Source organism: Diabrotica virgifera, chromosome 7 (assembly GCF_917563875.1).
Source record: "Diabrotica virgifera virgifera chromosome 7, PGI_DIABVI_V3a".
Taxonomy (NCBI): domain Eukaryota; kingdom Metazoa; phylum Arthropoda; class Insecta; order Coleoptera; family Chrysomelidae; genus Diabrotica; species Diabrotica virgifera.
This window is the reverse complement of record NC_065449.1, coordinates 7,465,158-7,488,223: the sequence shown is the minus strand read 5'-3', so window position 1 is coordinate 7,488,223 and position 23,066 is coordinate 7,465,158. Positions and strand designations below refer to the sequence as shown.

The 23,066-nt window shown below is 34.3% G+C and overlaps 1 protein-coding gene across 4 annotated transcripts in view; it reads left to right on the top strand.

Annotated features, from left to right (window-relative positions):
- The window catches only part of LOC114339977 (A disintegrin and metalloproteinase with thrombospondin motifs 9), a 608,198-nt gene that overhangs the window by 509,485 nt on the left and 75,647 nt on the right, over positions 1-23,066 (top strand). For all 4 annotated transcript variants that reach the window (XM_050655672.1, XM_050655673.1, XM_050655671.1 and 1 more), the window contains 3 exons: positions 19,275-19,408; positions 20,652-20,852; positions 20,903-21,008. In XM_050655672.1, coding sequence (XP_050511629.1) covers positions 19,275-19,408; positions 20,652-20,852; positions 20,903-21,008 — 441 coding nt within the window. The remainder of the gene's footprint in view (positions 1-19,274; positions 19,409-20,651; positions 20,853-20,902; positions 21,009-23,066) is intronic.

The following is a 23,066-nucleotide window of genomic DNA, read 5'->3' as shown; positions in this document are numbered from 1 at the left end:
TTTCACCAAAGATCCTTTGCAACGTTACTGTTTGCGCTTACGGCCTAGTACTCATTGCTATATGTTCGAAAAATAACCTTTAACAACAGTGGTAGACATAGCTACCACTGGCCCTTAAAGAGTTTTTTTAAGTGTCAGTGAATTGATTTTGCGTGTAATTTTTCCATTTTACAACAAAATAATAACCTAATTGAATTTTAGCTGCTGCGTTTAAGAATAACAACAGCGATTTACATATTTTTATGGGCATAAGGAACTAGTTAAAAAATCTCGATGCAAATTATTATCATCAACTGAAAATTACTTCCCACTGTAGTCGACCACCCAGTAAAACGCAAATACACCCAAGGCGAGGTCAACGCAAAGACGGAAAAAATAAACAAGAAGAAGAAAAACCGTAAAAAAGGAAGGAACTAGCGTCAGACCGGCTGCGCCGGGTTGATATTATGGGCTACTTAACTAGCATGGATGATTATTAAATAGTTGGCTTGTGTATACATAATGGTGTGGAAGAAAATGAAAGACAAGACAGGCAACGGACTAAAATAAAAATCAGCCAATCGCTGTTGCTGGTACTGGTTCATGTATCATACTTACCTTTGACAATGTGAAACTCCTTTAGGTCTCCGTATTCGCGTCCTAAAATGCTATATATTACAGTCATAAGAAAGAAAACAATGGTCCACGTTGGGCACCAATTGTAACGAGTTACTTTGAAGGCAGTTCTAATTGGTAAAGTAAAAAGTTAAAATAATTGCTAAGTTTGTAAAAAAATAGATTAGGTATGTTGGCAATGTTGAATAGATTGAAATAACTTTTAGAAATCAAGAATATTACTCTTGATTATGGCAAAACATTTTTCACGCTATATTTATCATCATTCCATTTTTTATTATCCCATATTTTAGTGAATAAACTAACGAAAAATTGAATTAAATTACTAACACAATAACACCGGTAAAGTACCGTACATAAATGCTCTCTGGTAGCTATCTTTACCGCTCAACGACCCTCGAATTGGTGCAGGTATGCATGAGTTGTGTGGTGTCTAATTTCACCAAAGATCCTTTGCAACGTTACTGTTTGCGCTTACGGCCTAGTACTCATTGCTATAGACATAGCTACCACTGGCCCTTAAAGGGTTTTTTTAAGTGTCAGTGAATTGATTTTGCGTGTAATTTTTCCATTTTAAAACAAAATAATGACCTAATTGAATTTTAGCTGCTGCGTTTAAGAATAACAACAGCAATTTACATATTTTTATGGGCATAAGGAACTATGTAGTTGAAAAATCTCGATGCAAATTATTATCATCAACTGAAAATTACTTCCCACTGCAGTCGACCACCCAGTAAAACGCAAATACACCCAAGGCGAGGTCAATGCGAAGACTGAAAAATAAACAAGAAGAAGAAAAACTGTAAAAAAGGAAGGAACTAGCGTCAGACCGGCTGCGCCTGGTTGATATTATGGGCCACTTAACTAGCATGGATGATTATTAAATAGTTGGCTTGTGTATACATAATGGTGTGGAAGAAAATGAACGACAAGACAGGCATCGGACTAAAATAAAAAGCAGCCAGTCGCTGTGTGTCGCTGTTGATGGTGCTGGTGCTGGCTTACTTCGCCCGCAGACTGCATGGCTCCTCGAAGGCAACAAGCCACAAGAGGTATTTTATGGCGTGGTCGCATTCCACCACCGGTCGAAAAATGTGTGCACTGGTTTTCTTCTGTGCACTGATTTTTTTATTGCTAAACTGTGTCCCTTGCCATTGGTGTCTCTTAGTTGTTCTTTTCTTGTGTTACGTTTTATGCTGACTGTTTTACATATTTTCAGGAAAAAAAACATCTGTTATAATTATAATAATTACATCTTTTTGACGTTTCAACTTCTAGTTCAGAAATAATTTTCAAGTAAAATATAAAAGTTGATCTTCCTCCTCTATATTTTCTCCTTTTCTGCTGTGCCTGTTGTTTTACTGCGGAGAATGAGTAAAAAGTCATGTCCGTTATTTGGCCAGATCATCGTGCTGGATATCTTCTTCTGGATCTTTTGGTTGCTACGTTGCCTTCAACTATAATTCTCTTCTTCTAGTTATATGTCTATGTCCAAAATATCTCAGTACATTTTGGTTGATAGTTATGGTGAGTCTAGTTTTTATTTTAAGTTGTTTTAGTAGACTCACATTTCTACGTTTCTACGGTTTCTACGGTAGACCCACATTTCAAATTCCATTATACGTTTCGAATTGACTTTTTTGACGGTTCATGTTTCTGAAACGTAGTTCCTTATTTTTGTGAGTTTGACTGTTGCAGATATGGTCTAAGAAAACTACGAAAACAAACATACAAACAAGCATACATCTGGGAAATGTACCGATAGAAAGGGTTGATAAATACAAATACATACCTAGGAATCTGGATTTCAGAGAAAAATGACCAAACAACAGAAATAAGGACCAGGGTAGAAATATCAAGAAATGCGTTTGTAAAAATGGAAACAGTTCTCTGCAACAAAGACCTTAGCTTAGAACTGAGAGTAAGAGCTTTGAGATGCTACGTGTTCTCGATACTACAATACGGACTTGAAAGCTGGACATTAAAGCAAGAACACATAAATAAGCTAGAGTCATTTGAAATGTGGTGTTACAGAAGGATGCTTAGAATAGCATGGACACAGAGGAAAACGAACACGGAAGTATTGCGAGAAATGGGTAAAGAATGCGAAATAATAAACACAATAAAAATAAGAAAGTTACAATATCTGGGACACGTAATGAGGGGACCGAGATATGAAATGCTAAGACTGATAATACAGGGAAAGATAAGAGGCGGAAGGAGTATAGGAAGAAGGAAAGTGTCATGGTTAAAGAATTTAAGGGACTGGTTTAGATGCAGTTCTATAGAACTCTTTAGAGCAGCGGTGGATAGAGTAAAGATAGTGATGATGATATCCAACCTCCGATTAGGAGACGGCACTTGAAGAAGAAGAAGAGATATAGTCATTGTGATGTGTCGACAGATCTCGTCTTCGCACCCTCCACTGTTAATGATGACGGAACCAAAGTTATTACATTGTCTGACCAGTTCGTAACCTGCCATGTTTCTTATTTCTGTTTGGTTGTTTCGGGTTCTATCAATGATCTTTGGTTTTTTGTATATTTATTTTTAAACCATATTCCGCACTCACCGTACATGCTTCATAATCTTTCAATTCTTTTGGTGAAGACGCCAATATAACCGTGTTATCAGCATAGGTTTTTATTTTTATTCCTCCTGTAGGTGCTCCACCTTGCCATGTCACACTGCTTCAATACATTCTAGGTTTATTATGGTATTTCCACTATTATCTTTGATGATCTGTGTCTTCGGTTTGAATTCTCTTGCTAAATATTTGACTGCTGAGAACAGTTCTCTAGGTTTTTGGCGGTCAGCATGTTCCTCTAGTTATGCACACATGTTTTTAGTATAATTATTCTTGTCCTTTTGCACAAGTGTTTTACAGTTATATTTATAATGCCGTTTGATCTTTTTGTATAGAATTTGATGAGCCGTTTCTAAGTTTTCGTCTTTCGTCTACAAAGTTGAAGCAAAGTTTTAAAGAAATTAAAGAATATTCGCCTGCCAAATATAAAAAATATACAGTGTGGTTAAAAAGTTATGACCCAAATAAGAAGATGGCAAAATAGATAAATCCCCCAGTATCTTTGTTATTTATGAAGTAAGACCCATTGAGTAGGAGATTTTTGAGATTGCTTAAGTTTGCCCTTTTTATAGTTAATGTATATTACTGTCCCCAAAAACACCTTGTGCGCCTGTCCTCAAAAAATACCCCATGTACAGTGTACACGTAGAAGTTGGAATATATTCATTTTTTCGTGAGAGGGCGATTTTGGAAATAAATCCCGAAAAAGGTCGATTTTTATTTTTCAATTACGATTTTTTGGCATATATGTATATCATACTAGTGACGTCATCCATCTGGGCGTGATGACGTAATCGATTATTTTTTTAAATGAGAATAGAGGTTATTAAAAGGTTATGCATATCCCTAATCAGTAATATAAACATTAACATAATTATTTATACAGGTTGTACAAATTTTTTTTTTAATTAAATTAATTGAGACCAAAAGAAGAATGTTTGTAATTTATTTAATTCAAAATAAATATCACTACTGTCAGAAAACAGAAAAAAAAATGTTTATATGACAAATAAATACTATTTCGTTAGATTAGAATGACAGGGTTCCAACTAACAAAATCGCATATTTGGAGTTATTAGTGTGAAAAGGTTCCAACTGATCTTGTTTATCTTTTGATCTGACAACAGCGCTGTCTAACAACGTAATTCTGACTTATTACAATGCCAAGGTTCCATCTGTGAACATAAATAAAACAAAACTAGAATGACATGGTTTCAGGTGACACATGAAACCTTGTCACTCAACCAATAATTAAGATTTGCATGTATTCGTTTGACAATGTTCCAACTGCAACAGCTGTTCATGTTCACTGTCTAGTATTGAGGTTATGTTTTCATTGTTGTTTATAACAATGACGGAACTAAATGAGTTGGGACGACTTATTACTGAGTTATTAAGTGAGGATGAAGAATTAGAGGACTCGGGTGATTCTTACTCCCCATCATCAGAAAGTTTAAGCGATGAAAATGAAGAAATTACTGACAGGTAAGCTAACCTCTATTTTTTATTGTTGAAACCTTTACTTCGTGGAATCTAGTCATTTTTACCAAATCAAAGTACAAATAACGTTAAAAATTCCATAATTTATTATTTAAATCCACATGTTTCAAAACATTAAAGTTTTATCGCTTTAGTTTAGTTTTTTTAAATAGCCTACTTTTCAAAAGTTCTATTGCACATAATCAATTTTTAAACTTCCATTTGGAGAGTAAATAGACTTATGGTATTTCAAATGATTCATTTGAGGTTTTTAAACTAGTATATAGTCATAGTCATACTATTTTAGCAGCTAATTCTCGGAATGGGACGTTTCGATGCCGCCGGTTCATCGCCGGCCGTTTCGATGCCGCCGGTTCATCGCCAGTCCATTTAATCGCCGTCATATCTCGCATTTCCTAGAATTCCTAATTAATATTAAAAATAACTAATAATTGTAACTGTCGAAAATTCGGAAATATATCAGATAGCAATTAATTGACTGGCGATGAATCGGCCGGCATCGGCATCGAACTGGCGGCATCGAAACGGCGGCGATGAAACGTCCTAGACCCGCTAATTCTAGTGGTATTTTGCAGGCGACCCAGAAATAAAGCCAAGAAGCGTGTTCCTGCAGATATTTCAACAACGGCAACCAAATCAAAACCAGCGTTGATGCCCATTGATCTCCCATCAACTTCAACCGCTGGCGCTCACCAAACTACTTCAAATGATGAGGTCCATTTGCCTATAAATCCGGTTGGGGAAGAAGTTATTATTGATCAGGTAACAAACACTAAACCTCCTCCTGTTAAGAGAAGAAAAAGGGATGTTTCTTCTTGGAAAAGCCAGAAACGTTATATCAGCCATCAAAAAGGGGAATCTTATGTGAGTCGTAGAGGAGTTGTAGAGCCCGCTAAAGAAGTTAAAAGTTTGAAGGACTGTTTAAATGACTGTAAATTTAAATGTGGGGTATCTATTAGTGAAAATGAAAGACAAGCTTTGTTTAAGGCGTTTTATTGCATGAATCAAAATGGAAAACATCAATATCTTGGGTACAACCACAAAATATCAGTCAGAAAGACCTAAAGATAGGAACAGAGAATCATACGAAAAATTCACTTTTAGGTACTTCTTTGATGTTGGTAACCAAAAGGTACAAGTCTGCAAAAAATTTTGCTTAGGAACGCTAAGCATCTCACAAAAACCTGTCTATACGGTTCATAATAACAAAGATGAGGTCACCAATACACCCAAGCCGGACGGTAGGGGCAAAAGTGCCCAAAGTTCAAGACGCCTCAATGAAGAAATAAAAAAAACTGTGAGAAATCACATAAAATCTTTTCCCAATGTTGAGTCTCATTACTGTAGGGCCGCAACACAAAGAAAGTATCTGGATTCAAACCTCAATTTAGCTAAAATGTACAAACTTTACACAGATAAGTGTAGGGAGGAAAATGTTGTGCCTGTTAAGATAAGTATGTATCGACGTATTTCATCCTCTAAAGTATTAAATTTTCAGTTGGTCCCATTCTTCCAAGTTTCAGTTTTAGAATTCACACAATCCCTGCATTTGATCTCATTCAAAACCTCTTTTTTGGAAGAGAATGCAGTGACCGTATCTTGAGGTTTGTTGTATCGGCGTCCAAGAAAGGAAGAGTGACACAAAAAAGCACGCAAAGACAAGCCGAAGAAAACGCACCAATCTAGAAATTGATAAAACCCAAACACCTAGTGAACTCCAAGGCAACACTCTCGGCGAAAAAAATAAAGGATATCAAGTCAATGTTAAAGTTTATGCCCTTGCAAGACACAGCGTTCTACACCACATTATTAAAACTGTGAAAATGTTGACAAAGGTCAAAAACACTTACTGTACCTTTCTTTAAAATAAAGTCATAGTAATTGAAATTTATACCAGTGTAATTATTTCAGAATCCTACTAACTATACCTATGGATCAGACTAAATAAATCATTTACTTTGGTATGAGAAGGTTCCACCTACCACATAGAACCTTGTCACACATAAAATGTCAAGTTTAAAAAGTGACAAGGTTCCAACTGTAAACAAAAAAAAAATGTAAATTTCTTACTAAGGAGCATTTTTTTCTTTTTTACCAGCCAAAACCTTGTTATGTATATAACTAAGAAGTGTGTACACAAAAATCAAACAATATATCAAAAACACTTGTGTGGTGTCAAGGTTAAACTTTGGGGACTGTTTTCTCAAAACTAGGTTGTGGTTAGTTGGAACCCTGTCATTCTAGCCTAACGATTTTTCGCCTAAATTCCATGTTAAAGCTACCACCCGTCTGCCTTTTGGCAATTTGAACATTTGATTTAGGCGAAAAGCAATATTTATTTGTGAACTACAAATTTTTTTCTGTTTTCTGACAGCAGTTAAATGTATTTTGAATTAAATAAATCACATACATTCTTCTTTTTGTCTCAATTAATTTAATTTAAAAAAGAATTGGGACACCTTGTATAAATAATTATGTTAATGTTTATATTACTGAGTAGAGAATTGAATAACCTTAAAAATTAGCAAGCATACGACCCCTACTCTCATTTAAAAAAAATATAGATTACGTCATCACGCCCAGATGGATGACACCACTATAATATAGTATGATATACATACAATATATTAGTATGATATACATACGAGTATAATGCCACAAAATTATAATTTAAAAATAAAAATCGACCTGTTTCGGAATTTATTTCCAAAAATTGAATTTATTCCTATCTTAGCGTATCTACTTATTGTGTATATTTTAAACTATATCAAAAACATTAGGAAAATATTATTAAGTATATAATATCTCAACAAACCGGAACCGTTTAATACTAATCAGCGTTGACAGCCCTTTTGGCATATCCACTTATAAGATCTATAATCTAGTCAAGCCTACGAGCATTCCGCAAGCGTGTGCGGATATCTGAGAGATCTACGCTTTGATTTGGGCGATATTTATGGGGGGACCCGCGGCATAACACCTGTATAATATACTTTGGTCTGCAAAGCACAATACTGGCAAATTTGTGAGTCAACGGGTTGTTTTATGACCGTATATTGCACATTACAATATGACACGGGTAGAAATAATTGTGTGGTTTAGAGTTTTATTATTAATACCGATTGCACAGTGTTGTATCTGCAGATTTTGTTGTATAGGGACTACTAGATATACAGGGTGTCCAGAAACTCTGCCGACAGACGAAGGCAGAAGATTCCTCAGATAATTCTAAGATATTTTAACCCAATTCACCTAGTCCGAAAATGCTTCCTAAAGGAGCTAGAGCTCTTTGAAGATGGCGTCTTGTAAGTAGTTTTTCTTAAATAACTCCAGAACGCTTCTATTGAGAAAAACGAAAATTGGTACACATATTTATCTTTCACGGATAAATCGACTCCGTCCATTGCGAATTTCTAGTACCGGTCATAGGCGCCCGTTTTGGGTAGGGCAACAATTATTTTATCGCATAACTTTTTTATCTTTGATTTTTAAGCATTTTTGACTCTGGATTATTAAATTGTGAGATATTCTACAACTAAAAGGTACTCTTGTTTTAGGTCGATAGGATACACCGTTTTCTAGGAAAATCGATTTGAAAATTTTTCTTTTTTTGAATTTCCAAAAAAAATTCAAAAAAAAACTATTTAGAAATTTGAAAACTAGTAAGTTTATTTATATTTCAGAGATGAATCGATTTCATTAACTGCGAATTTCTAGTACGGGTCATACGCGTCCGTTTTGGGTAGGTCAACGGTTATTTTATCGCATAACATTTTTGTCTTTCATTTTTAAGCATTTTTGACTCTAGATTATTAAGTTATGAGGTATTCTAGTACTAAAAGTTACTCTTGCTTTAACTTGATACAATACACCGTTTTTTTTGGAATTTTTTTTTCAATTTTTATTCAAATTCAAAAAACGAAAAATTTTCAATTCGATTTTTAGTGTGTCCTACGAACTTAAAACAAGAGTACCTTTTAGTACTAGAATACCTCACAATTTAATAATCCAGTGTCAAAAATGCTTAAAGGTTAAAGACAAAAAAGTTATGTGATAAAATAACCGTTGCCCTACCCAAAACGGACGCCTATGATCGGTACTAGAAATTGGCAATGGATGGAATCAATTTATCTCTGGAAGATAAAAATACGTACCGATTTTCGTTTCTCTAAATTGAAGCGTTTTGGATGTATTTAAGAAAAACTAATTACAAGAAGCCATCTTCAAAGAGCTCTGGCTCCTTTAGGAAGCATTTTCGGACTAGGCGAATTGAGCTAAATTGTCTTAAAATTATCTGAAGAATCTCCTGTCTTCGTTTGTCGGTAGAGTTTCTGGCCACCCTGTATAATTTTAAATTCCTTAGGTACAAATAAGGTTCAATCGAATAAATACCCGTCGATCAACTGAGGGCATGCCATCGCGCAGCAGTTATAGCATTATTGCACTGGGGCTGTTATGATTCATACAGTTTTGGTGTAAAACAGGCGGCAATTACATCTTAGTTCGACCGGCGCGGCGGTGATACTGATTATCTTCCCAGAGAGCGTTATGAAATGAGGACTAAATAAGGGAAATTCTGTGCTCTGCAATTCTGTAGCAACAAGCTCTCCAGGCCAAAAAAATTACACAGGCCAACAAAAAAAAAATATAAAACTTTTCTTAAAAATTTATGTGAATCCTATGTATTTTTTGGCGCTAAAAACAAATCTGAAATTAGATTTTACGTATCACCCATAGTTATCCCACAATATGACACTGGTTTATTATACATTATAATAATTTGAAAAGACAAAATACCGAAATACACTAAACTGGTACATTATTAGAATAAAACCTTTTATCTAATTCTTATTTTGTAATATTATAGATCTGTGCAATCATTTCAGGTGTCAATGCTTTTGTATTTTCTTTCTCTTCTTTATGTTAAACTTCTGAAGTAGCTTTTTCTCCTATGCGAGGCACTCTGTTGTTCCTGATGAAGTGACCAACAGTAATCACCCATCACATTAGTGTTCCAACGTCCCTGGTATCGTTTCTCCATCACTTTGATGTCCCAGTGGAATCGTTTGCCTTGTTCCTCACTGATATCACCCAGATTTTCAGGGAAAAAGTCAAGATGGTTATGCAAAAGGTGGATTTTGAGGCTCATTTGACATCCCAAACCTTAAATCTTATCTAATTTCTTGAGAAACTGATCTAATAAATTAGCTAATATAAGGTCGTAGTTAGGGTCTTTCACATTACCTAAAAACTTGGTTACAACCTTTTGAATGTAATACAAGCTTCTTTTTCCTTAGTAGTCATCTTGGTTTCAAAGGTAATTATGCAATATTAAATGATAAATTGTGAAAGAATGGTCGGTGATACAGCATTTTTAATATGCTTTTCGGACTCAGGACACTAAAAGACGTAAGATAGAGGTAATCTTATCAAAAAAGTGTTTTCATCGTTGGCCTGTGTTATCTGTCTATTAAGTCCTATAGTGGCTTTCCGTTTTCTCGTTATTGTCAATCGTTTAACGACTTCCGAATTAAAAATAGAAGCATCAAAATTAATATATTTAATTTTTTTAGACATAGACATTAAAAATGGTAAAACAACATTTCCTGAAATTAGAACCCAGATAGAGATATATGGAGAAACACAGAAATATCTTGAATTATTAATCAGGATCAGGGAAGCATGTTTTGCATATCGAAAATTCCAAAAAAGATAATAAATATAAATTTGATTGGTTTATTTTTGTTTTTGATACTTTTTCTCAAAACATTACATAGTTCGGTGCATTTTATTAACGTGTTTTTAAAGACGTATTTTTGTATTTTACGGTAATTGAATGGTTAGTTTCAACAGCTCTATTAATATAATAACTTCCCAGAAACCCAGCTAACGGAATAACATTCTGTAAAATGCTAATTTTATTGTCAAAAAAAACCATGATTCATTTCTTGACGAAACGAGATCATTATTACACTGAGAAAAATACGACAGTACAAAAAAAAGTAGAAAGACATAATCTTAAAACAGATTTTTCATATCGACAACTGCAAAAAAACTGGAGACTAGAGACTGGTGATAGGACTCCAGACAGAAATATCTGGGGAAAGACAGAAACGTCTCAAAATATTAATTGGAGTAATTTGAAACAGATTTTGCATATCCAAAACTCTTGTTCAACTGTATTCTTGCCACTTGATGCCAGTATAGTGTGACACTATTTAGTCCGCTCACGAATTGGCCTATTTCTTCCCGAAGCTTCTCGGCGTTACGAGCCTCGACCATGGAATTCGAGACGACCGCTGCCGAAATATATATAGAACCGAGATTCGAGCACATGCCAGTCATTCATTCATCGAAGCGCGTCGCGTAACTTAATGTATTCGAATCGAAGATATGAAATGTATTTATTAGTTATCGGAATTATTATGTTTAGTTAATTAAATCATAAATTTGAGTTTGTAAATAAATTAGATGTGTTAGTTGGTGTTATTTGTAATTATTAAAATAAATAAGTGATGTAAATAAAATAATATAAGTAAGTCTTCCTTTATTTAAATTAAACTTAGTGCCTAAAGATATAAATAAATAAAATAGTAGAGTCAACCGCGTAAAAAGACAATTACGCCACAATAGACTTGTAATTATTCGTAATTCTTTATTTTCCAATCCAGCTGTTTTCAATATTTATAGCAGTTTGTTATGTTGGCCTTCTCAAAAGTCCTTTCGATTCCTGCATCTCTGTATTAGTACTTGGTTACTGAACAAAGCTATTCTTATACCCAAGCCACTCCTAAATCTGAATTGAGTATTGCTAATTCTCTCCTCTAAGATCGTTATATTCCGCTAAGTATTTCTCGTAGGAAGATCTTCAAAACGTGACTCATCAGATTTATTGTCCGATACTCACTGCATCTCAGGGAGAGATCCCGATCTCTCCCCGAGAGACCGAATCCCAAACGAAGAAATACGCCGTAGAACAAAAATAACAGACGCTGTCGAAAAAATCGTGTCACTTAAGTGAAATTGGGCAGGACACGTAGATTGATTGTCAGACAACCGATGGACAAAACGTATTGTCGACTGGAGGCTGCGAGAAGAATCACTACGGAGCAGTGGACGCCCACTAACCAGATGATTTGAAGCATGTTATCGGTAACGGGATGCAAGCCGCACAAAACAGAGACAAATGGAAAGAACTGAGGGAGACCTATGTCCAGCAGTGGACTCGTACGGGTTGTTGATGATGATGATGACTCAGTGCATGTCTTTGCATAATGTTTCTTTGGTATTAGCCAATAGTATTACATTAGCCAATCAGTATTTCAAGTGCTTTTCCATTTTTTGCCTTATATGAACCTGTTATAGCTCTTTAAATAATTCAGAAATGTAGTTTTTCCATTCTCCTAAGTGTTTATTGATATCTTATATCCTGTTTCCGTTTTCGTCGTCTAAATTTTCATATAATAATTATTTCCGTTTGTTTCCAGCGACTTCTTTTAATTTCTTGTGCAGATGAAACTCTTTATTATGAAATTGTGTTCTCACATGTCTTATCTTCTGCCTGATTATTGCGTGGATCCTCTTGTTTTCGTTTTTTTCTTTATTTCTAAATTTTCTTCTTTGGTCCATGTGTTTCAGTATTTCTTTTGTCGTCCACCTTTGTTTCTTCTTTGTTTTTTCTTCACTTTTAATTTTGTTTCTTGGACTGTCTTGAATAGATTTTTTCTCTTCCAGTTTTCCTCAGTACTTTCCTCTTTGCTTGCTGTCAACTTTATTTTTTGTTCTAATACACTACTTATTTCTTGTTTTTTGGTATCATTTGTCATATTTTCTCTATCAATAATAACTATTTGCTTATTCGTCTTTGTAACCCTTTTTAATCGCAGCCTTATTTTTTAATTGTAAGTTTGAAAATTGTGTTTGGTATTACTAGTTGCTTTTCTACACTAAAAGATGAGAACAACCTCCTGTTGGATTTTGTATTCCCAGATCATATTTTCCTATGATATCTTCCTGTTCTCCCTGGCTAATCTTCGCATTAAAATCTCCCATAATAATATTGAGCTCATGTTTCTTTGTAGATGCTAATACTTTTTCTAAATCACAATAGATTTTTTCAATTTCTTCTTCTGAATGAAACTACCGCATTCGTATCTCCACACGTTTTAAATAAATTTGACGTAATTACGTTTAAAATTACTAATAGTCATTTCATTCTTATACACTTTCTATAAAATAAAAATTATGACATTAGAAGAGGCATCACCAATCGTCCAAACCATTACCATATTTTTAGTTCCTCTGTGTGTATCATCACCTCTACGTCAAATCTTTTACCCATCTATATAAATAATCTTAAACTTGGTACATATTTACCAGTAGGTAGGTGGTACCGATGTCTTTGACAATATTAAATTTATCGTTGACTTTATTAATTTTAAGTAGATATAATTCATCGGCACACCTACTACACCTATCGAATGATTCGGTCGAATACAAATAGACTCGAGTCGATTAATCTCTAATTCGTTTTCATGGCCAGCTATGTCCAATAAAACCAGGGTAATCTGTTGAATATATTACTATATTGGTGGAAAAGATTATCTATAAATACGATAGTGATTTCAATACTTAAAGTGAGTGAAAACGGTATGCGACTTATTGGCTTATGTACAGCTTATCGTTAAAAGTGACAAATGTGTTCTACGCTCATAAAAACATACATAAATACACATGGACATAGCCAACAAGAGGGCTAAGGTCAATTATTGACATATCATTTGTCACAACCCTATTGAATTTGACCACAAACACAAAATCCAGAAGACTGGAGAACATAAACTTACTGGAATAGGGAAGTTAAGAAAACTGGGACCCAAAGAAAACTTGGGACAAAAATGTGAAGAAATATACAGATATTATATGAGTAGTACTCGAGTGTCTGAAGTGATGATTGACCAGCTGATATTCCTGGGGAAGTATGGAGAGCATTGGGAGACACAGGTTCAAGGTGGCTAGCAGGCCTATTTAATAGAATTATGGAAGTTGGACAAATGCCAGACGAATGGAGAAGCAGTATATTCGTATCTGTCTACAAAAACAAGGGAGACATACAACAATGTACAGACTACAGGGCTATAAAACTACTTAGCCACACCATCAAAATATGGGAAAGAGTAATTGATAGACGGATACGTGAAGAGACCGAAATATCCGAGAATCAATTTGGCTTTATGCAGGGCAGATCAACAACAGATGCAATTTTCATTTTAAGGCAGTTGATGGAAAAATACAGGAGTAAAGAAACAAACGCTCATATGGTATTCATTGATCTTTAGAAAGCATATGATAGAGTTCCTCGAGAGATTCTGTGGTGGGCACTCAATAAGAAAGGAGTCCCTGGCGAATATGTAAAGATTGTGAAGGATATGTATGAGGGAGTAACGACGAGTGTTAGGACAGGTGTGGGAGAGACTGATAAATTTCATGTGAAAGTAGGATTGCACCAAGGCTCTGTGATTAGTTCGTATTTATTCTCATTAGTTTTGGACCAGATAACAGCGAAACTACAGGCAGGGCCTATTTTACCACTAGGCCAGTGAGGCACCTGCCTCGGGCCCGCATTTTAATGGGGCCCGGAAAGATCATCAAACATTTTTTATTGCAATAAAACACGATCAATTTTCAAATTTGTCAACTGTAATCTTAGAACCACTTGAGCCATACTTTGAAAATCTTTCTACGTATCATCCACAGTAGAATCAGAGATAAATGTGAAGAAGACCAGGATGAAACACAATTTGGCTTCAGAAATGGACTGGGAACCCGGGTCGCACTCTTTGCACTAAATGTATTATTGCAGAAATGCCGAGATCAAAGGAAAGACGTATTTGCTGTATTTATTGACTATGAGAAGGGCTTTGATCGAGTACAACATCACAAATTAATTAAAATATTAAAGAATTGATGATAGTCAAGATGTACGAATCATAGAAAAATTATACTGGCGTCAAACAGCGACAGCTTGCATAAAAAGAGAATCAACAGAAATATGCAAAATACAAAGAAGTGTCAGACAGGGTTGTATACTGTCCTCACTGTTATTCAATTTATATTCAGATAGAATATTTAAGGAAGCGCTCCATATTTTGGAATGGGGTGTGAAAGTTAATGGAATTCTGATAAATACAATTAGATATGCAGACGATAGTTATTTTAAGTGATGATATGAATAGATTACAACACCTTTTAAATGCCATTGACACAGTGAGAAGAAAGTTTGGCCTAAACATAAACTGTTCAAAAACAAAATACATGGTATTTAGCCGTTTGGCCCATCAAGAATCATAGTTATATGTTGATGGTCATATAATTCAAAGAGTACCCAGTTTTAAATATCTTGGTTGCCATATTACTGAACAACTAGATCCAGGTAAAGAGATAAAATGTAGAATCGAGATAGCACGCAGTACATTTTTAAAAATGAGGTCATTCTTCTGTAATGATAACTTGCAACTTAAACTTCGAAAGCGCATGATGAAATGTTACATTTCGACAGTCCTCTTGTATGTTGTCGAAGCATGGACATTAAAAATATCGACCATTAATCGTTTGGAGGCCTTTGAAATGTGGATGCACAGACGTACACTGAAAATACCATGGACGGCTACTCTGACAAGTGTGGCAGTCCTTAAGAGAGCAAATTCTGCCCGCGAGCTGCTTGATAACATCAAATATAGAAAGATGGCCTATTTTGGACACGTAGTAAGGGGAGACCGGTATAATATTCTTCAACTTATTATGATGAGTAAAATCGAAGGACGCAGAGAAATTGGTAGAAAGCAGGCCTCTTGGTTGAAGAATATCCGGGAGTGGACAGGAATAAAGAAATCACAACAACTATTTAGAATAGCTCGAGACAGAGACAGTTTCGCCAAGAGGACTTGATAGGGCACGTTAAGAAGAAGAAGGTCTTAGAACAATTAAAAAATTTGATATCAATATTAACTAATTAACTTAATTAATATTATCATTAAATTATATTTAGGGGCCCGAAAATTATGTAGTGCCTCGGGCCTGATTTTAAGTAAAATAGGTTCTGACTACAGGGTAACATTCCTTGATGCTTAATGTATGCTGATGATGTCGTGTTAGTAGGAAATAGTGAAAGAGACTTAGAACAAAAACTGGAACAGTGGAGGCAAGCTCTGGGCCCAGAGGACGCCAAATAGAATTCTATTTTGCTGACGTCACAAAATAGAATTTCATAATGGGAGAATCGACGGATGCTAGGCAACGTGACGTCACTAAAATAGAATTCTATTTGGCGTGCTCCCGCACCTGGAGGAAAAAGGTTTAAAACTTAGTAGGACAAGAACAGAGTATTTGGAATGTTCATTTAAAGATAGAGTCACTACAAATAAAATGGTATCTTTGGATGGTGAACTGATTGTAAAAAGCAATAGTTTTAAGTACCTGGGATCGGTATTACAGAGTAATGGAGAAATAGATGGAGATGCATGCAGTAGAATTAGGGCTGGATGGATGAAGTGGAAAGAAGCGAGTGGTGTGGTGTGTTGTGTGACAGAAAAATTTCAATGAAGCTGAAGGGAAAATTCTATAAAACAGCAATAAGACCGGCTATGATGTACGGAACTGAATGTTGGGCATTGAAGAAGAAAGAGGAACAACGAATGCATGTGGCGGAAATGAGAATGCTTAGATGGATGAGTGGAGTGACAAAGAAGGATAAAATTAGAAATGAGTATCTTAGGGGAAGTCTAGGTGTGGCACCAATTGATGCCAAAATGAGAGAGCATAGGTTAAGATGGTTTGGTCATGTTCATGTTTGGTTATGTCATTAATAACCCAATACGAAGAATAGCTGAAGTGCAGATTCCTGGAAGGAGTAGGAGAGGAAGACCAAAGAAGACCTGGGGGGACGATAAGGCAGGACATGTTGGTAAAGGGGATTGACATTGATATGACCCAAGATAGAATTGTGTGGAGAAATGCAATTAGGGAAGCCGACCCCGCATAGGGATAAGGCAAAGAGAATGATGATGATTGAGAAAGAACTATTTGTGGTTCTAAAACCTTCGTTAATGACTGGCCTACCAGCAGCTGACTTAGTGTTGAAGAAAAAAGTAAAAAGAATTCTGACTAATAAACAATTAAATAAAAACCTAAACCGATTAATCTTCCAGTGGTGAAGTTAACGATCTTCTCTCAAAAATAAACTTTATCTTCACGTAAGTAATGGTTTTCACTACAAAAACCACGTACTCATAAATACTAATTTCCATAGCTTACGACGATCACGCGGAAAATCAAATCAGTGTCAATTTTCCACGGTTCTGCTTGGCAGGAATTCGAGATTTCAGTTTTTCGAGTTCCTTAAACCCATCTTTCAAGGTAAAATGATGACCGCGTCCTTCTCGACCTTCGGCCGATCGTCGTCGTCCATCTTCCACATCGATAAAGCACGATGAAATGAGGTGCTCTTTTATCTTTAATCTTTCGCCGTTTTGTTTATTGGCGTTTGTTTTGCTGTTGGAGCCTGCTTGTCTATTATAAACTTGAAATATCGGCGGACGGTGAATCTTCCACCAACGGTAGATATTTTGGCTGTAATGTAATACCAACAGCAAAAACTATTAATTACTCACTCAACTCTCATATTATAACGAATGTTATCGTTTACAGTTGGAAACCAATATACATTTTCTGACAAAAATATTTAGCACGAAAACTTTAAAAAGAAGCTGAAGTAGACCAGGGCGCATCTGTAAAAATATTAGTACATTTGGACGTTGAGAGGTGACTCAAATTTTTTTGCAGAAATTGCTTGAAAATGAATCAAATAATAATATTTGAGTTATCCTCCCTCTCAAAAAGGTCCGGAACATTGTTTAAATAATCAAAATGTCAAAAAATTAAGGAAAAATTCGATTTTTTTTCTTGGTTTTTTGATTATAACTTTAAAAGTATTCATTTCCGAGAAAAGTTGTACTAACATAAAAGTTGCGTAATTAAATTTCCTACAATATAGAATTGATTAAGAATTTAAAAAATAGTCACCCTTGTTTGCAAAATAGAAATAATTGTGAAAAAAACATACAAAAATAAGTATTCGCATTTTACGTTTTTCAACCATTTATGCTACACTTAGGACCTTCATATTTCACCTTAAAAAACGTTATGATACAGTAAAACAATACTGTAAATTTCATTAAGATCGGTTTAATAGATTTTGCAAAATAAATTTTAAAATCCAGCTTACGTAAAAAAAATTCATTTTTTCAAAATGTTACAGGACTGAAAATAAAGCAGATAGCAAGTTGAAAATTTTTTTGCGTATAAAAGTGTACTGTACCTTTCATTTGCAATTTTGCAAAATTAAAATCGATTAACACCAGGGCGTCAGGAGTATTTTTAAATAAACATTAATTATTGGTGCTACGCGCAGGACAGCGGATAGTTTGCTCTGATTAGGCATTCCAATGACTTTTGATAATGATTGATACATTTTAATTTTTATTATTGGTGGAAATCAACTTGTGTGAATCGAACACCGCTGTCCTGCGCGTAGCACCAAAAATTATTGTTTATTTCAAAAATTTTCTGACGCCGTGGTAATTAATCGATTTTAATTTTAAAAATTGCAAATGAAAGGTACAGTACACTTCTATAAGCAAAAAAAATTTCAACTTGCTATCTGCTTTATTTTCAGTCCTGTAACATTTTGAAAAAATGAATTTTTTTTTGCGAAAGCTGGATTGCAAAATTTATTTTGCAAAATCTATAAAACCGATCTTAATGAAATTTACAGTATTGTTTTACTGTATCATAAAGTTTTTCTAGGTGAAATATGAAGGTCCTAAGTGTAGCATAAATGGTTGAAAAACGTAAAATGCGAATACTTGTTTTTGTATGGTATTTTTCGCAATTATTGCTATTTTGAAACTAGGGTGACTATTTTTTAAATTTTGAACCAATTCTATATTGTAGGAAATTTAATTACGCAACTTTTATGTCACTACAACTTTTCTCGAAAATGAATACTTTTAAAGTTATAATCAAAAAACGAAGAAAAAAATCGAATTTTTCCTTCAATTTTTGACATTTTGATTATTTAAACAATGTTCCGGACCTTTTTGAGAGGGAGGATAACTCAAATATTATTATTTGATTTATTTTCAAGCAATTTCTGCAAAAAATTTGAGTCACCTCTCAACGTCCATCTCAAAACAGATGCGCCCTGGACTAAAGGTACAATTATTCACTACAAAGCTGTTATAGTTCTTCTCAGAGCCTTCTTTCATTGCGTCACAGTTTTTCAATTTCTTTCTAACACGTTAAGTTGGATGTGACGGAAAAAGCGGTACGTCCGTGATTATACAGATTTATAACATATTTATTCTAGTTGTTGATACATGGCGCTATAATCGGAAAATGATTTACCTATTATCTATATCTTTATACAATCTATGCCACTATACAAATCATGCGACATTTTTATTTTTGAATGATATTTTTGTACTCATTTTGTCTTGTTTTCCTTTTTCAGAAAACAAAACCATAATCGAGGACGATTTCTATCAAGAAACAGAATATATCGCAAAAGACCATCGCATTAGAAGACGATCTTTAAGCTCCTATGAACCAGACTCTGAAATTGAAATCGAAGGAACTTGTGACATGGTAAGTTATTAATTTAGACTTTATAAAACAGTGACTCCCAAGTATTTGAATGTTGCAGTTGATTTTATAGTTTCCATTTCATTTTTTAAGCTTTCTGGTTTTTCTCCTGCAACTGAGTTTTATATTAATTGTGAGGCCCCACTTGGTGTACTACTCTTTTAGTTTTCTAAGCATGTAATCTATATCACTCTCGTCTTCAGCTAGAATAGCTTGGTTGTGAGCGAAGTGCATCGTGTGTAATCTTTCGTCTTCGATTGGGATGCCCATATTGCAACACTTTCTTCTCCAATGTAGTTTGAACAATTTTTTCTATCTTCTTTTTTATAGATGTTATTAATATGTGTTTTTGTCTACTCTGGTGGTCATGTCCTTGATAGAATAAGGTGAAAACATACGTCAGTAATTCCTCTAACACTTGTGGGCTGTGTTTAGTAATTCGTTCGGTATACCTTGAGGTCCGCACACTTTTAGATTTTTTAAGAGTTCGTATTGCATCTTCCTGTACTGTTATTTCATCATCTTCACTATATTCCACTTCATCTACTTGCTGTAATGGTGTTCGTGAATTGCGATCTTATTTCAGTCAGAAGTTGTGAGTAATATTTGATCCAACATCTTTTTTCTATTAAATCTATTCTACTCGCTTCTTTTCTGGTTGTTCTCAGGTTTTTACCATTTTTCATGCTTTTCTTGATCTTGTTGACCCTATATATTTTTTGAGCTCTTCGCATTTACTTTCCTAGGAAATATTTTTTGCTTTAGTTACTAGATTTTTTACTACTCTGTTTGATCTTGTATATGTTTGTCTATCGTTTGGGTCATTTGTTTGCAGCCACTTTTGATATGCTTGTTTCTTGTGCATTGTGTTTCTTGTGCATCTATGGCATTATCGATGCCATTTGTCCACCACAATGGAGTACCCTTTTGTTCTATCGGATCGTGTGCGGTGCTATTCATAAACTGATTCATTCATTTTATTTACTATCTCTTGGTAGATATTCTGGACTGAGGAGTCGATCAAGTGTTTTAATTTTTGGCTAAGCCGTAACTTATAAAAAAATAATGTTGATTCGTATTGCAGTGCATCAATATCGTATTTAGGTGAATTCGTTTCTAGGGGTTTTGATTGAGCTGGTTGGCCGTTATGTGGCTGTTACGTCTTCCACTTGTATGTATGTTTCTTGTTTTGTATGTTAATTATATACCTATGCTATTTTTGTATGTTAATCCCCTTATACTCTAGCTTAAAGAAACGATTTGGAGAAGTCCAGCCGATGTTTTAAAGGATGCAGCACGACCAAGAAGAAATGCAGAATGGAACAGCATCTATAGAATGAGCAACGAAAGCTACGTCAAGGTTTTAGTGGTAGCAGATGGTAGCATGCTTAAGTATCATACCAACAGCAACGAGTTGACCGTTTACATCCTCACGTTGATGTCACATGTAAGTTCTTTGAATTCCAATGTAAAAAGTGGTTTAAAAACGTTTTGTAGGTTTCGTTTTTGTTTAAAGAAGAGACTGTTGGCAACCCGATATCTATATCTGTGGTAGATATAGATATACTTAATACGAATGATTTTTCAAACTCAAATTCTTCAGGTAAGTGAGATACTTCATGTTTGTTTTTTGAATTGCATTACAATTTGTTTATTTTATTCAATTAATCAATAAACTCAAAGTACGTTTACTCCTTCTTCTCCTTCAGGAGCCATTTCCGCTACAGAGGTTGTCAATCATCATAGCTATTTTAATTTTTGAGGCAGTAGCTCTAAATCGTTGTTTTGAGCTGCATCCAAACCATTCTCTCAGATTCTTCAGCCATGAAATTCGTCTTCTTCCGATGCTTCTTCTGCCATCTATCTTTCAGAAGGAAATTCAACTTCCTTCTCTTTACCTATTCTTCTCAGTACTTCATTGTTTGTGACACTATCTACCCAGGAAACCGTCATAATTCTTCTATAGGTCCACATTTCAAAGGCGTTAAGTCGTCTCATTGTCTTTACATTTAACGTCCATGATTCCACTCCATATAGTCCAGTGTAATAAGGTTTTTTCCATGACACTTCCGCAGCCAGGGTACTGAAGCGTTTTTTCGACAGGTAATAACTATAAGAACAAATTGTAACTATTTACTGCGTAGGATCTGGCGGCCATTTTTATTTATAAACAATTTAGTGTCAAAACCGCCTTTTTTCCTTTTTTTTTCAAATTAATGGAAAACAGTAAGACTTATCGTCGGTCTTCTTAGTACAAACACCTTCGAGAGAATGGAAAAAGCTTTAAAATGATGTATTACAAAGTTTAATATACTTATTTATTGTTAATATAATTGCGAAAAAAGGTCGAAATTTAAAAAAAAATTAATTTCGCAATAACTATTGTAAAAATAAGTGTACAGCTTTGAAATTTTTGTCAAATGAGGGTTCTTTGGTGCTTAATATGTGACAAAAATTTCAAAGCGATTCATTCAATTGTTTAAATTTTATTCAAATTGTTTATCCCAGACACCTTTTTTTTGCAATAACATAAGTCAGGAAAAAATAATGTTAGAACCATCCTACAGGAGTCAAATGAAAGAGCATATGCTAAATTTTCAAATTGGTTTAAAAAAATGAAGAAAAAATGCATTTATTAGTATTAAATAATTATGCAAAGGTATGGTCAATTTTTCCTTATAAACTTTTTATTTTTTTATATAATAAATTATATGTATTTATTACAATATTTCATGAATTATCATATATATAAATATATCATTGCTTATTAGTTGTGCACCTAAAACACGGTAAAAAATAGATTTTTTTGAAAAAGTTATTCAAAAAGTTTATAAGGAAAAATTGACAATACTCCTGCATACTTATTTATTACTAATAAATGCATTTTTATTCACTTTTTTTAAACAAATTTAAAGTCTAGCTCATGCTCTTTCATTTGACACCAATAGAATGGTCCTAAAGTCATTTGTTTCTGACTTATGTTATTGCAAAAAAGCTCTCTGGGATAAACAATTTGAATAAAATTTAAACAATTGAATGAATTGCTTTGAAGTTTTTATCACGTATTAAGCACCAAAGATCCCTCATTCGACAAAAATTTCAAAGCTGTGCACTTATTGTTACAATAGTTATTGCGAAATTAACTTTTTTGCAATTTCGACCTTTTTTCGCAATTATATTAACAATAAATGAGTACCTATATCAGAATTTGTAATACGCCATTTTAAAGATTTTTCCATTCTCTTGAAGATGTTTGTACTAAGAAAACCATAAGTTTTACTGTTTTCCATTAATTTGAAAGAAAGGCCGTTTTTGACACTAAATTATTTATAAATAAAAATGGCCGCCAGACCCTACGCAGGAAATAGTTACAATTTTTTTTTATAGGTATTACCTGTCGAAAAAACGGTTCAGTACCCTGGCTGTTGAAGTGTCACGAACAGGGTATATTTTTGTCTTACTACCTTGGCCTAATTGTATAGTACACTGTATACGTAACATTTTGTTAGGCGTACTCTAAGAGCTAATGTTAAATCTTTGCTACATATTTTCATTTTCATAAAATTAGAACGTGCTTTTTCGATTCTGACATTGATTTCTGCAGTGTAGTCATTAATTTCTAGTGTTCCTAGGTAAGTGTACCTTTTTAATCTTTCGATCT